This window comes from Macaca mulatta, chromosome 14 (genome assembly GCF_049350105.2).
Source record: "Macaca mulatta isolate MMU2019108-1 chromosome 14, T2T-MMU8v2.0, whole genome shotgun sequence".
Lineage (NCBI taxonomy): Eukaryota > Metazoa > Chordata > Mammalia > Primates > Cercopithecidae > Macaca > Macaca mulatta.
In genome coordinates, this window is record NC_133419.1 from 118,658,571 (window position 1) to 118,674,792 (window position 16,222).

General features: G+C 49.2%; 1 protein-coding gene across 1 annotated transcript; it reads left to right on the forward strand.

Annotated features, from left to right (window-relative positions):
• Positions 1-3: 3 nt before the first annotated feature.
• Positions 4-15,637, forward strand: IL10RA (interleukin 10 receptor subunit alpha). The gene is made up of 7 exons (XM_028834029.2): positions 4-144; positions 2,100-2,220; positions 3,152-3,330; positions 7,074-7,243; positions 7,832-7,982; positions 9,422-9,543; positions 12,864-15,637. The coding sequence occupies exons 1-7, from the start codon at positions 78-80 to the stop codon at positions 13,794-13,796; spliced, it is 1,743 nt and encodes a 580-aa protein (XP_028689862.2). The 5' UTR covers positions 4-77; the 3' UTR covers positions 13,797-15,637.
• Positions 15,638-16,222: the final 585 nt, after the last annotated feature.

The following is a 16,222-nucleotide window of genomic DNA, read 5'->3' on the forward strand; positions in this document are numbered from 1 at the left end:
GTCAGTCGCAGCCTAAGGGTCGCTGGAGGCGCGCAGGCCGGCTGGGCTCCGGCCCCGGACGATGCGGCGTGCCCAGGATGCTCCCGCGCCTCGTAGTGCTGCTGGCGGCGTTCCTCAGTCGCCGTCTTGGCTCAGACGCTCATGGTAAGGCTCTGGGACGCGGCCTTTCCCTGCCCTGCCCTCTCCGCGCCCGCTCCGTTAAAGTTCTCCATCCAGTGGAGAGCCCTGGCTGGCTGGCCCTCTGGGGAGACGGGTGCCGGGCCGGGCTCCCTTACTCTGGCAAACCTGAATCTCAGGCTTACCTGTTGTGGAAGTGGAAGAGGCTGAGGCTGACAGGAACTGACGGATTGGGAAGGATAGAGAAGTATGTGCAAGGCCAAACCCCCACCCCGCAAACCTCATCATCCACCCACTTCTCCATGAGCCTTAAGTTTAGATCTAGGTTTTTTGCTGTTTAGGTTCAAATGACGGGACTTCTTGTCCCCTTGGGGAATAATTTTGATCTTCTGACTCTCCCTTCTCCTAGTCCTTCAACTAACCGCTTTCTGTCCTCCTCCCATCTCACCTTCATCCCTCCCTGATCTCCGCGATCTGATCCCCCGTGCTCCACCTGTAGCCCCCAACTCACTCCCGCTGCCACCTGCCTCCCTCTTCCCTTAGTTCAGGCTCCTAACCCAGGCAGTTCTCTGGCCAAGTTTCTGCCACTAAGAAAAGTAAACCCCAGAGAGAGAATGAGAGAGCCCGGAGTTGGAGGGACCAAGAGCAGAGACAGAGAGCAATGACCGAAACTGCTTCTTCGTGACACCAAAATACAAAGTAAAACATGCAGTCAGCCATTCACGTGATCGAGAGCTGAGTCGGGGACGTGCAGCCCAAACACCACAAAGACTCCCTGCGTTTTTCACTTTCCGTCTAATGTTTCGAAATCAAGGCACTGACGCGAAGATCAAAGACGGTATAAGAAAGAAAGCAAGAGACAGATGACAGCATCCCCGAAAAAATAAATAAAAAACAGGTGCATGATTAGAGAGATGTCGAGAAGTTAGAAAACTAGGGAGCGGAGCAGAGTCGCTGTCAAATGGAGAGAACTTAGGGGTCAAGGAGGAGAGAAGGGGAATCAACCAGCCATTGGCCTTGCACTTACTTCTGTCTGCTTGATCAGCAAGACTCTTAAAGTAGAAATGTTTGTTGCATTCTTACAAAGAAGACAATGGGTTCAGCAGTGTTTCCCATGGTGAATGGTGTGTACTAGGGGTAAAGGGAGAGTGGAGCTAGGAATTGGTATTGAGTATCTTGCCTGGGAGCTACGGGTGCCAGCTCTTGTGGGGATGTCCTCAGTCATGTGTAGAGCCAGAGCTGACTTATTCCATCTGTCCTTGCCCAGCCAGGGATTGGGCATCTGGCTACAGGCAAAGCCCTTCTAGAAACTAGGGAATGAGGCAAGCACTTAGCTTGGGGAGCCCAGGAGACCTGTGAAGAGAAGCAGGCAGATGTCAGCAAGCGGGCTGTCTGTGTACTTAATGAGATGGCTTTGAGCTGGAGCCTGGGCCAAGCCAAGTTGGGGACCAGGTGTGGGGATGGGGTCAAGCCTAGGAATAGTGCTAGAGCAGAGACAGGGATGGGGCAGAGCCAGCGACTAACACATCTGAGAGCTTATTGCCAACTTGCTTAGCCCTCGGCCCCTGCCTTCTTCCCTGGGAGGCATCAGACTCAGCTTGGCTGTTCTCAGCCACCACTGCAGCTTCTGATCACAGACAGCACAGGACAGTGATTTAGGGAGACACATTAGCTCTAGAATCAGATATATCTGGATTCATATGCCCACTCTGCCCCTTACTGGCTCTACTGGCCTCGGGTGAGTCACAACCTCTCTGAACCTGCCTTTCTTCTTTGATAAAATTGGGGTCATCCATGCCTGCTGTGTAGGGCTACTGTGCTAATTAAATGGAACATATGTAAAGTACTTAGCCCAGCACTCAGCTCATAGTAAAGCACTCAAGAAATGGTAGCTGTTATATTGCTTGCCACCATCCCCAGCCTCCTCCTCATCCTTGGGGGGTGGGTCCTCCCAGCTGTGGTACTGACATTCTTCTCCCCAGGGACAGAGCTGCCCAGCCCGCCATCTGTGTGGTTTGAAGCAGAATTTTTCCACCACATCCTCCACTGGACACCCATCCCAAATCAGTCTGAAAGTACCTGCTATGAAGTGGCACTCCTGAGGTGAGGAAAGGGGAAGAGGGAAGGGGAGGGAAGAGTGAATCCCTGCCTAGTCTCACACTCCCCTAGTATGGGAAGATACCTGCCTTGTTAATGAAGTGAGTGCCTGAGGGCCCCTGACACAAAGCCAGCAGATGGCAAGTACTGATTGAGACTCCTGTGTTGAGCAATATGCCGGAGCTCTGGGTGAAAAGGCCAGAGCCTTTGCTCACTCCAGAGTAAGAAAAGCCTTTGCACCAAGGCTTTTCTTTTTTTTCTTTTGTTTTGTTTTAAGACAGCTTCTCGCTCTGTCCCCCAGGCTGGGGTGCAGTGATGCAATCTCAGCTCACTGCAGCCTCTGCCTCCTGGGTTCAAGCAATTCTCCCACTTCAGCATCCCTAGTAGCTGGGATTACAGGAGCCTACCACCATGCCTGGCTAATGTTTGCATTTTTAGTAGAGACGGCATTTCACCATGTTGGCCAGGCTGGTCTCAAACTCCTGACCTCAGGGGATCCGCCCACCTCAGCCTCCCAAAGTGCTGGGATTATAGACATGAGCCACCACCTCTGGCCTCCAAGGCTTTTCTGTCTTACTGGAAAAGCAGGAGAAGCATCCACAGTATAGCCAGACAACAGGGGAACCCTAATGACTGCAAACACAATGAGAAGGGAGAGACTGGGCTGTGCTATAGGAGCTAGCAAGGCTTTCTGGAAGAGCTGGGACTACTCGTATTCCTGTCTAAAAATCTTCTAGACCACATGGAAATTGGTACAGGGTCCCAGGACCAAGGGAGACCCCTCACAATGAGCTGCTGTGGACTAGAGGATATAGCCTGAGGGCTGTCCCAGTTTCTCCCACTGTGGGAGCTCTCTTCCTGGCCTCTTGCATCTCCCTTAAAGGAGGTAGGATTGAGCACAAGCTCCTTTCCAGTGCCTAACCTCGTGTCTCTTCAGGTATGGAACAGGGCGCTGGAACTCCATCTCCAACTGTAGCCAGGCCCTGTCCTATGACCTTACCGCGGTGACCTTGGACCTGTACCGCAGCAATGGCTACTGGGCCAGAGTGCGTGCTGTGGACGGCAGCCGGCACTCCAACTGGACCGTCACCAACACCCGCTTCTCTTTGGATGAAGGTGCTTTTCCTCCCTTGATTTAGAACATGTCTCTGAAGTCCCTTCCAGCCAGGAACTCTAGTCTAGAGCTTTTCTGTCTATTACCATAGCTTACCACGTCAGCCAGGCTCCCTGGCTGGAGAACTAGTTGCCCAAATAGGGCAGAACTTTGGAGAACGTTAGATAAAATAGAGCCCAAGTTGTTTAAGATTTAAAAGGGAACTGGAGTTTTTTATCCTACAGAAGAGAGGTCTTGGGGTGGATTGGGGCAGCTGAGTCACCAGGTCCAGGCCTGTGAACTTGTTTTTTGAGGGAGGGTTCAGGGAGAGGAAGCGAATCCATGAACACTCAGCATAGGGCAGCAAGCAGTAGGCAGAATTCGGGTGAGCCACCCGCTTCTTTAGGGGTGAACACCCAGGGGTCATCCCTTTGAAATGGGAAGTGCTACTAAAGAGAAGTTACGGATCCCTTTCTGGAGAGGTAAGAAGAAAGGATAAGCCCCCAACTCAATGGGATTTTGCATCCCACCAGTTAGGATTAAGAAAGTTTTGTGTGCACAGAGACCTTGCTGTAGGATTCAGAGTTAGAGCCGATGGTCTGGGAGGTCATTGGCTCCCCAGTGCCTGCTCACCCGGCACTGCTCAGCTGGTGCAGAAACATTTCCCAGCAAGGGTGTTTCAAATACCTATTTCCAGGGCCCAGGCTCGGAAATCCAAGCTAACTGTGTCTTGAATGGGCCCACGGCATCTGTATTTTTTTTTAATGTTTGGTTCTTCTTTGTATTCTGATTTGAGCAAGGCAATTATAAAAAGACGTTTTTGAGGAACTGGCCATATTTGTATATGAAATGGTTTTTAGGGCATATTACTAGGTATTTGTTTGTTATAGGTGATAACAGCATGGTAGTTATATTTACAAAGGTGTGATATGTGAGAGATACATACTTAAGTAATTAAGAATTAACTAATACAGTGCTTGGGATTTTCTTTAAAATGCTAAAGTAAATTTCATGTGGGGATATTGATGACCCTCCCCCACCACCAATTACTTTAAAATTGGCCTAGCATTTGCAATTACTAAAGCTGGGACTTTGGAAATCATTATATTCTCTTCTACTTTTGTGTCTATCCGAAATTTCTACATAAAAATGTAATCAATGCAATTTATCACATTAACTATTCAGAAAAGAAAACGACATTTAAAGAGAAACTCAGCAAAGTTAAAGTAGAAAGAAAATGTCCTAACCTGTAGAAAGGTATCTATCTACACACACCTACCGTAAATATTATGCTTAACAGTAAAGTGTTGGGCTGGGCACGGTGACTCACGCCTGTAATCCCAGCACTTTGGGAGGCCGAGGTGGGCAGATCACCTGCGGTCAGGAGTTCAAGACCAGTCTGGCTGACAAGGTGAAACCTCATCTCTACTAAAAATACAAAAATGAACAGGGCCTGGTGGCATGCACCTGTAGTCTCAGCTACTCAGGGAGGCTGAGGCAGGAGAATCACTTGAACCTAGGAGGCAGAGGCTGCAGTGAGCCAAGATCAAGCCATTGCTCTCCAGTCTGGGCAACAGAGGGAGACTCTGTCTCAAAAAAACAAACAAATAAACAAAAACAAAACAGTAAAGTATTGAAAACATTTTATAAAAAAAGTTTTTGTTTTATTTTTAATTGACAAGTAATAATTCTGCATTTTTATGAGGTACAGTGTTATGTATACATAATACATATATACCTTGTGGAATGATCAAATCAAGGTAATTAGAATATCTATCACCTCAAATAGTTAGCATTTCTTTGTGCCAGAAACATTTAAAATGTTATCTTTTAGCTATTTTGAAATATACAGTCCATTATTATTACTGCATTCACCTTGCCATGCAATAGGCACCAGAACTTATTCCTCCTGTCTCACTGTAACTTGGTACCCCTCTCCTTGTTCCCTATTCACGTCCCCCCACCTGCCTCCTTCCAGCCTCTAGTAACCCCTTCTACTCTCTACTTCTAGGAATCGAATTCTAAAATAATTCTACTTAGATTCTATACCTAAGTGAGATCTTATGGTATTTATCTCTTTGCACCTGACTTATTTCGCTAATGATGTCCTCTAGGTCCATCTGTGTTTTCCCAAATGACAGTTTCCTTTTTTTTCAATTTGAGACAAAGTCTTGCTCTGTCACCCAGGCTGGAGTGAAATGGCTTGATCTCATCTCACTTCAACCTCCACCTTCCGAGTTCAAGAGATTCTCCTGCCTCAGCCTCCTGAGTAGCTGGGATTACAGGCACATGCCACCACGCCTGGTTAACTTTTGTATATTTAGTAGAGATGAGGTTTCGCCATGTTGGCCAGGCTGGTCTCAGACTCCTGACCTCAAATGATCCACCCGCCTCAGCCTCCCAAAGTGCTAGGATTACAGGCGTGAGCCACTGGGCCAGACCTCAGTTTCCTGTTTTTCAAAGCTGAACAGGATTCTGTTGTATACACATACCACATTTTAAAAACTCATTCATCGGTTGGTGGGCATTTCCATATCTTGGCTGTCATGAATAATGCTGCAGTGAACGGGGATACAGGTATCTCTTCAATACACTAATTTCAATATCTTTAGTAAATGCAAACACTAGGCCAATTTTAAAGTAATTGGTGGTAGGGAGGGTCATCAATATCCCCCCATGAAATTTACTTTAGCATTTTAAAGAAAATTCCAAGCACTCTATTACTTAATTCTTAATTAAGTAATATATACCCAGTAGTGAGAATTGCTGGATCACATGGTAGTTCTATTTTTAGATTTTTGAGGAATATCCATACTGTTTTCCACAATGGCTGAGAAATTCACCACCCGCGACATGCAAGGGTTTCCCTTTTCACCACATCCTTGCCAACACTTGTTACTTCCATCTTTTGGAGAATAGCCAATCTAACAGGTGTGAAGTGGTATCTCATTGTGGTTTTAATTTGCATTTCTCTGATGATTAGAGATGTTGGCCATTTTTTCATGTATCTGTTGGCCATTTGTATGTCTTCTTTTAAATGTCTATTCAAGTCCTTCGCCCATTTTAAAAACAGGTTTATTTGTTTTCTTGTTATTGAGTAGTCTGAGTTCCTTGTATATTTTGGATATTAACCCCTTATTCAATGTACATTTGTAAATATTTTCCACCCATTCATAGATTGTCTCTTCACTCTAGTAATTGTTTCTTTTGCTGTGCAGAAGCTCTTTAGTGTGATGCCATCCCATTTATCTATTTTTGCTTTTGTTGCCTGTGCTTTAGGGATCGTATCCAAGAAATCTTTGCCCAGACCAATGTCTTAGAACTTTGCCCCAGGTTTTCTTCTAGTGGTTTTTATAGTTTCAGGTGTTACATTTGTCTTTAATCCATTTTGAGTTGATTCTTATGTAAGGGGTGAGACAAAGATCTATTTTCATTGTTCTGTTTGTGAATATACAGTTTTCCCAACACCATTTATTGAAGAGACTGTTCTTTTCCCATTGTGTGTTCTTGGCCCCTTTGTTGAAAATCAACTGTGAGTTTATCTCTGGGCTCTCCATCATATTCCATTGGTTGATGCATCTGATTTTAGGGTATATGTATTTTTAATGTGCTCCCCAAGATGCCCTTACATTCTGCCACATTGACAAACCTGTGGCCTAGGTTTTAATTAAGCTTAATTCTGGAGGCAAAGTCTGCGGGGGAACACCCAAGCCTTCCTCAGCCCTCAGGTCTCATGGTTTTGCCCCCCCCACTCCACTCCATTTAGTGACTCTGACAGTTGGCAGTGTGAAGCTAGAGATCCACAATGGCTTCATCCTTGGGAAGATTCAGCCCCCCAGGCCCAAGATGGCTCCTGCAAATGACACATATGAAAGCATCTTCAGTCACTTCCGAGAGTATGAGATTGCCATTCGCAAGGTGCCGGGAAACTTTACGGTATGGAGTTCCCCAAGGCCCCAGAACCAGAGCTCCCTTGGCTTCCCTGTCCCCTGGGCTGGAAGCACCCTTGTGTGCCATTGGGAACTTTGCTTGTGGACTAAAGGGAGGGTCTGGGATGGTAGGTGAGCAGAGGAGGGAGCAGAACCCACCTCAGCCCTCAGAGCTATGCTCTTGTGAGATGCTCCTCAAAGGCATTGCCTACTAGGGCAATTGGGCACCCCAGAGCCTTTCTAGATGAAGCAATATGGCTCTGAGAGGCTATGTAACCTAACAGAAGGCACCCCTGGTATGGGAGAGCTGGCATCTACAAAATCCACCCTCTTTCCTCTCCACCACAGCTGATTTCAGCCCCTTCTGAGAAGATCTTCAGCATCTATCAAACACTGCTTTTTCTTTTAAAATACAAAATAAAATTGTGGTCATTACAGAGATCATGTGCTGCCTTGGTAATTGTGAGGGTTGTTATCTTACACAAAGGATACTGAAGGGGTTTGGCTGAAATCACCTCTAAAGGCCCGCCAGCTCTCAGTGTCTGTGTGCCATGAAATAAAATGATTTTGTTAATTGCTATCATTTTTGTTCCAGTTCACACACAAGAAAGTAAAACATGAAAACTTCAGCCTCCTAACCTCTGGAGAAGTGGGAGAGTTCTGTGTCCAGGTGAAACCATCTGTCACTTCCCGAACTAACAAGGGGATGTGGTCTAAAGAGGAGTGCATCTCCCTCACCAGGCAGTGTGAGTCAGCCGGGCTGCTCTCAGCATGGGGAGGGAGACTGGGAGGGCCTGGTGCAATCCAAAATGCGTGCACCCGGGAAGCTGGTGCCAGCCACTGTGTTAGGTGCTGCTTCATATAGCTCTGCATCCTTAATAGGAGAGAGGTCCTACTGTCCTCGTTTTAGAGATGAGGGAACTGAGACTCAGTATTAGCAGCTTCCTAGGGTTGCACAGCTAGGACTTGGTGGCAGAACCAGGTCTCTTGTGATCTAGGGTCCTCCCACTGGAGCACAGTGATGTTTCCCAACAACATCCCCCTCCCCCAGGCCGTCGTCAGTCAGCTGTGCTAGTTCCTGTTGTTAAGGTCTTCTGCTGTTCTTCCTCAGAGCCAGGGATACAAAGGGCTTCTCCTTACTTCCCCTACTCTGCTCCGCTCCTCACCAGAGCTGCTAACGTCAGCAAATCCTGCTCCAGGCTGTCAGTCAGGTGCCGGGGCTATGGGGGGAGGGAGAGAATAGAGGACGTGGAGGCCAAGGTCCTGCCTAGGAGGATCTCGCGTCCCGGCTGGGGAGATACAGTGTGCACAGAGGAGACTGTAACAAGCAACTCTCTCTGGACAGCTGATGAGATGTCCAGCGCCCAGTGAATCAGGCCAACAGTAAGTGCTCTGGGAGGGCCCCGTCCAGTGTGGGCAGGGTCTGGCAAAGACAAAAGTGACTCCTGCTAGATCTGCAACAAATTTCAGTTGATGAAGGACACTCAACAGCTCAGTGTCATTTAAGTCTCAATGCAGAGTAAGGCACTAAGTGGGTATCAGGCAGCCTTAAGAGTTTTTCATACATTCTTTCACTGATACATGAAATAGTTCTGTTCAAATCTCAGCTTTACTACTTTTGAGGTGTATGACTTTGGGCAAATTACTTAACTTCTATGTGCTTCAGGATACTAATCTGTAACAATGGGGCTGATGATAGTATTTACCTCCTATAAGTATAAAAGTTAAAAGAATCTCATGGTATTGGCACGTGGTCAGTGCTGTGTACTTCACAACTGCCTTATGAGGTTGGTGGCTCCGAGAGAGTAAGTAATTTGTCCACAATTGCACAGCTAGTAAGTGGTGAAGCTGGGACTTGAACCCGGATCTAGCAGCCCCCAGAGCCTCGACTCTTACCTGCTGTACCATCCTGCCTCGCTGTTCTGTTTGCTGTGATGAGAGTAGTGTGCAGAGAGCTGGAAGCAGTCAGTTCATCTCCTAAGGGCATCCTTCAGGGCATGGTTTGGAAGACCAGGTGGGGATTCGCAGAAACCTAGACTCATCTAGAGCTGTGGCCTGTGGGTTGCCTTGGGCCACTGAATGGTTCCTGACAGTGGCCAATGGATTTCATGGGACCAGAGTCCTATGACAAGAATCACCATGCTCCATGGGGCCAGGCCACAAACACATCTCTCTTGGCCTGCAGATTTCACCGTGACCAACGTCATCATCTTCTTTGCCTTTGTCCTGCTGCTCTCCGGAGCCCTGGCCTACTGCCTGGCCCTCCAGCTGTATGTGCGGCGCCGAAAGAAGCTGCCCAGGGTCCTGGTGAGTCTTGCAAGGAGGTCACTGCCCCATCCTTCCCAGCCACACCAGAGCTTCCAGGAGGGCAGGGAGCTCTTTTCCTCCCAGACAGTCCATTGCCTCAGCTCGCCTCTGTTCTCAGCCCTGGTGTGATTGGGAGATACCTTCATCAGTCTCTGTAGGGACAGAGGGAGGAAGTGAACATGAAGCCCAGTACCAAGAATGTTGCCATCCAGTAGCTCAGATAAGACACATGGAATCACAAACCTCAAGTGACCACGAGCCATTTTGGTATGATCTACTAGTAGCTGGCCATGGACTAGCCCCTGTGCATTGCATCTCTGATAATGAGGCACAGTTTTAACCCCTTTTCATAAGTGAGGAAACTGAGGCACAGAGAGATTATTACACACACAGGACCACACAACCAGGAAGCATCAGGGATGGAGCCCACTTTCCCACAGCTAGTGGCCATGGGTATTCCACAACAGAGAAAGAAGGAAAGGCCAGAAGTGCTGGTCCTTGGGTTGCTATCAGAGTGGGCCAGAGGAGAGAGGACGCTGGGGGGCGGTGGGGATGCTGGGCCAGTGGAGAGGGGATGCAGGCTGAGGCAGGGAGGGGCTCATGAGGAGGCCAAGCCCTCCTCCCCTCCCAGGGTGTGTCCTCTTGCTACATTGTACTGACAAATGATACATTTGTGACAAGCCAGCCTCCAAAACTCAGCTTGCAAAGATTGGGCAGCATTTTCCAAACCTCGGCCTGTCTCTGGCCTGGAGTTCAGGCCACATAGAAGGTTGCCCACCATAGCCCCCATAGCTGGCACTACTGCATGATGGCCAAGGGATCAGCTGGGAAGGACCCAGCTCCATCTGCAAGGCAGGGGCCCCACAACTGGAAGGGGAATCTCCAGAGGGATCCTGGGATCTCTAGGGAAAACAAGAAGAGAGACAAGTGCAGTGGCGCAATCTCAGCTCACTTGCAGCCTCCACCTCCCAGGTTCTAATGATTCTCCTGCCTTAGTCTCCCGAGTAGCTGGGATTACAGGTGCCCACCAGCATGCCTAGCTAATTTTTATGTTTTTAGTAGACACAGGGTTTTCCCATGTTGACCATGCTGGTCTCGAACCCCTGATCTCCAGTGATACGCCCACCTCAGCCTCCCAAAGTGCTAGGATTACAGGCATGAGCCACCGTACTCTGCCCCTTCTGTACTTTTGGATCACAGAACTGTCTTGTCCTTGAGGGTTTTTTCTCTTCAGGATAAATATAACACAGTTCCCTTCATCTGATGAGCGTAGTCATCACCACATGAATAAATTCTAATGCACAGAGCATTGGCACATTCATTAGTTTGTTCTCGTTCATTAGCTTGTTTGATCTAATCTTTCAACAGTTCATCAAGGTAAGTATTATTGGACAAGAAATGAATTTCAAATCAGGACAGTTGAGTATGAATTCCAGATGTGTTCTTTACTGTTTGTGCAAGTCATTTAACTTCTCTGAGCTTCAGTTTTCTCCTCTAGGAAATAGAGGTAATAATACTTCTCTTACAGAATTATTGGAGGGTAAAGTTCAATTCAACATATATTTATTGAGCACCTTCTATGTACCACACTTTGTTCTAAGCACTGTAGACACATTAACTACAACATAAGGAGGCAGGTTCTGTCATTATTTCCATGTTACAGATGAGGAGCTAAAGCACAGAGAGGGGAAGTAATTTGATCAGGGTGACAAAGCTGATAAGAGTCAGAGCTGGGATTTGAACCCATGAAGTCTGGCTCTAGGGGACACATCCTAAATCACCAAACAATGTGATAGGAATAGGGACTCAACCAATCAGAGTTGGATTTGAATCATCATGTACCAAGGAAATGAGGGCAGATGTGCAACAGTGAGTCAGTGAGCCCGTCGGCAGACCTTAGGAGGGCCTACTGTGTGCCAGCTCAGTCTAGACTCTGGAGACAGGGTAGTAAACAACACTAGACAGTTCCTGCCCTCAAGGAGTTTGTGTTCTTTTGGAAATGTGGAGTAAGTGAGTGTGTGTATGGTGAGAGACAGAAAACAAACAAAATAATTCTAGGAACAAAGTGCTAGGAAGAAGTAACAGGGTTAATGTGGAGAGAGTGGCAGGAGTACTGCTTTAGTCAAGGTATTCAGGAAGGCTTTGCTGAAGAAGTGACATCTGAACTGAGACCTAAACCATGAACAGGACACAGCCATATAAAGTGCTGAGATCATTTCAAGCACCAGGGAGAGCATGTGCAAAGGCCCTGAGGCAGTCTGGTGCTTGATGTGTTCTGGGACAGAAAGAACACCAGTGTGGCTAGGGCAGAGGGGTTATGTGACTTCCTTAAAACCCTTGGCAATTAACGGAGAGCAGCCCCTTCTCTGCGAGTTCCACACCTGTGCCACTGCCCCACACTGCAGCCACCGTGTTCGTGTGAGTCATGACTGGGGGCATAGAGAAATTAATCTGGTGTCTCACATCCAGAATTTTAGAAAATGAAATGGGCAGGAGGGCATAGAGTAGGATACAATAGAATAAGAACTGCAGAAATATTGTGGCACAGCTCATAATGATGAGTATTATTTTGTGAAACTGGTTTCAGTTATTTACATACGGGTATATATACAAGTCATTATGCAACTTATTTCTGATTTTGAGTCATAGTCAAAAAAGATTGAAACACGCTTCTAGGTGGGTCTAGCCTGCTTTAGGTTTGAAAAGCACTGTGGATGGAGCCACCTGAGAGTTCTCACCATGCTCAGCAGACCCTGGTTCTGCCTGTTACTCCATCTGGGCCCAAGAATACAAGCTTCTTATGTATCTGGACTGAGCCAAACTGGGAGTAGCATTAGGAGGAAAGCTGGATTTGAAAACAAAACAGAAGGCCGGGCGCGGTGGCTCAAGCCTGTAATCCCAGCACTTTGGGAGGCCGAGGCGGGTGGATCACGAGGTCAGGAGATCGAGACTATCCTGGCTAACATGGTGAAACCCCGTCTCTACTAAAAATACAAAAAACTAGCCGGGCGTGGCGGCGGGCGCCTGTAGTCTCAGCTACTTGGGAGGCTGAGGCGGGAGAATGGCGTGAACCCGGGAGGCGGAGCTTGCAGTGAGCCGAGATCACGCCACTGCACTCCAGCCTGGGAGACACAGCGAGACTCCGTCTCAAAAAAAAAAAAAAAAAAAAAAAAGGAAACAAAACAGAACATATTGCAGTGTAATTAAGACTGTAGTCCCCTCCGTTGAGCTCTCCTCCTGGGCCTGGCCTTCCCCGGCAGCACTGGGATGGGTGCTGGAAGGTGACTCCTGCCTCTCTCACTCTGCCCTCTCTTCCCCAGCTCTTCAAAAAGCCCAACGCCTTCATCTTCATCAGCCAGCGTCCCTCCCCAGAGACCCAAGACACCATCCACCCGCTTGATGAGGAGGCCTTCCTGAAGGTGTCACCAGAGCTGAGGAACTCGGACCTGCATGGCAGCACGGACAGTGGCTTTGGCAGTACCAAACCATCCCTGCAGACCGAAGAGCCCCAGTTCCTCCTCCCTGACCCTCACCCCCAGGCTGACAGAACGCTGGGAAACGGAGAGCCCCCTGAGCTGGGCGACAGCTGCAGTAGTGGCAGCAGCAATAGCACAGACAGCGGGATCTGCCTGCAGGAGCCCAGCCTGAGCCCCAGCACTGGGCCCACCTGGGAGCAGCAGGTGGGGAGCGACAGCAGGGGCCAGGATGACAGTGGCATTGGCCTAGTTCAAAACTCTGAGGGCCAGGCTGGGGACACACAGGGTGGCTCAGCCTTGGGCCACGACAGTCCCCCAGAGCCTGAGGTGCCTGCGGAACAAGACCCAACTGCTGTGGTATTCCGGGGCTACCTGAGGCAGACCAGATGCGCTGAGGAGAAGGCAACCAAGACAGGCTGCCTGGAGGAAGAATTGCCCCTGACAGGTGGCCTTGGGCCCAAATTCAGGGGATGCCTGGATGACGAAGCAGGCTTGCATCCATCAGCCCTGGCCAAGGGCTATTTGAAACAGGATCCCCTAGAAATGACTCTGGCTTCCTCGGGGGCCCCAGCTGAACAGTGGAACCAGCCCACTGAGGAATGGTCACTCCTGGCCTTGAGCAGCTGCAGTGACCTGGGAACATCTGACTGGAGCTTTGCCCATGACCTTGCCCCTCTAGGCTGTGTGGCAGCCCCAGATGGTCTCCTGGGCAGCTTTAACTCAGACCTGGTCACCCTGCCCCTCATCTCTAGCCTGCACTCGAGTGACTCGAGCTGAGAGGCTGCTTTTGGTTTTAACCATGCCTGCTCCTCTGCCTGGACCCGGAGGAGGGACAACCAAGGCCGAAGTAAGGCACAAGGCAGTCTGGGCACTTTTCTGCAAGTCCACTGGGGACGGCCCCAGTCAGGCCCTGCAGGGCTGGTCAGGATGCCTGGGGCAGGAGGAGGTCAACTCACTGAACTAGTGCAGAGTGTCGGGGGCACTGACCCGTTCTGTTGACTGGGGCCCTGCAGACTCTGGCAGAGCTGACAAAGGCAGGGACCTTCTCCCTCCTCGGAACTCTTTCTTGTATCATAAAGGATTATTTGCTCAGGGGAACCATGGGGCTTTCTGTTGTGGTGAGGCCGCCAGGTTGAAGTCAGCTCAGAGCCAGACCTCCCAGCTTAGGCCACCCAAGCATCAGGGCCTCCAGCAGGAAGAAGGGCTATGGGAATGGAAGCTTCAGGGCCTTGCTGCTGGGGTGGTTTTTAGGGGAAAAAGGAGGATATGGAGGCCGAGTTTGATCTCTGGGGTGGTCACATGGGTTCCCCCATCAGGCCTCTGAGGCAGGAAGCCTGTCACTGGAAGATCTTAAGGTATATATTTTCTGGACACTCAAACACATCATAATGGATTCACCGGGGGGAGACAAAGGGAGCTGAGACCCCGGATGGGGCTTCCAGCTCAGAACCCATCCCTCTGGTGGGTAGCTGTGGTGCCCATCTGCAAATATCTCCCTCTGTCCAGCAAATGGAGTGGCATTCCCCTGGGTCACTGGCTGTGGCCCAGCCACTCACATCCCCACCCTGCTGCCGCACCATCTTGCTGACAAGTTCCAGAGAAGCCGTGGTTTTTTGTATTGGTCATAACTCAGCCCTTTGGGCAGCCTCTGGGCTTGGACACCAGCTCATGCCAGCCCCAGAGAGTCAGGGTTGGAGGTTTGTGCTTGTGTTTGCTGCTAATATCCAGCTACAGACCCAGAGGATAAGCCACTGGGCACTGAGCTGGGGTCCCTGCCTTCTTGGTGTTCAGCTGTGTGACTTTGGACTAGCCACTTGTCAGAGGGCCTCAATTTCCCCTTCTGTGAAATAAGGACTCCACCTTTAGGGGGTCCTCCATGTTTGCTGGGTATTACAAGCTGGCCCTGGGAAAAAGTAGATACTGTCCATGGACTACCAAGCCAGCTTGTTTCTCATGCCAGGGGCTAACAGATCCAGTGGGAGTCCATGGTGTCATGCCAAGACAGTATTAGACACGGCCCCAGAAGGGGGCATTATGGGCCCTGCCTCCCCATAGGCCATTTGGAATCTGTCTTCAAACAAAGGCAGTTCAGTCCACAGGCATGGAAGCTGTGAGGGGACAGGCCTGTGCGTGCCATCCAGAGTCATCTCTGAGCCCTGCCTTTCTCTGGAGCATTCTGAAAACAGACATTCCGGCCCAGGGAATCCAGCCATGACCCCTACCCCTCTGCCAGAGTGCTCTTAGGTGCCAGTCTGGCAACTGAACTCCCTCTGGAGACAGGCTTGAGGGAGGATTCCTCAGGGTTCCCTTGAAAGCTTTATTTATTTATTTTGTTCCTTTATTTATTGGAGAGGCAGCATTGCACAGTGAAAGAATTCTGGATATCTCAGGAGCTCTGAAGTTCTAGCTCTGACTCTGCTGTTCCCAGGGATGTGACCTTGGGGAAGTCACTTATCCTCTTGCAGCCTCAGTTTCCTCATCTGAAAAATAATGACTGACTTGTCTAATCCATAGGGATGTGAGGTTCTGCTGAGGAAATGGGTATGAATGTGCCTTCAACACAAAGCTCTGTCAATGAGTGATACATGTTTTTATTCCAATAAATTGTCAAGATCACAGGAATCGTGTGAAACCAGTCAGATTGCTGATGGCACAGTGGCTTATGGAGGACTCGGTTGTTGATAATGAGGAGGGTGATAATGGGTGGGATGTGTGATGTCACTTTAAGGAAACAGGGCCGAGGACTCAGGCTCAAATCCGACAGACCCAGGGAGTCCTCGTGCTACCTGTATTGTGACCTTGGGCCCATTACTTATCCCCTCCAGGTTTTCATTTCCCCACTCGTCATGTGGAGTTGACAACTCCCCATGGGGATGTTGTGAGGTTTAAATGAAATTGCACATAAAAAGTTTAACATGGTGCCAGGCATGTGGTGGTCCCCATGTGCAAATAGCTGTCATTGGCTGTTAAGGCTGTAAAGAGAAATGGGCAGCTTTTCTTGGAAGCAGGTGAAAATGAAAGCGATAAGGAGCATGCAGCGGGGCTCTTTCAGAAGACAGAAAAGGAAACGGTGGAAAGCACAATGCAACGTTTTGGATGTGAGTTCTGACAATGTGGAGAGAAGAACCTGGAAATCCCTCCTTTCCAGGAAGACAGCAAACCGGACCTCCCCGGAGCTCTGTCTCCAGAGCCCTGTCCCTGGC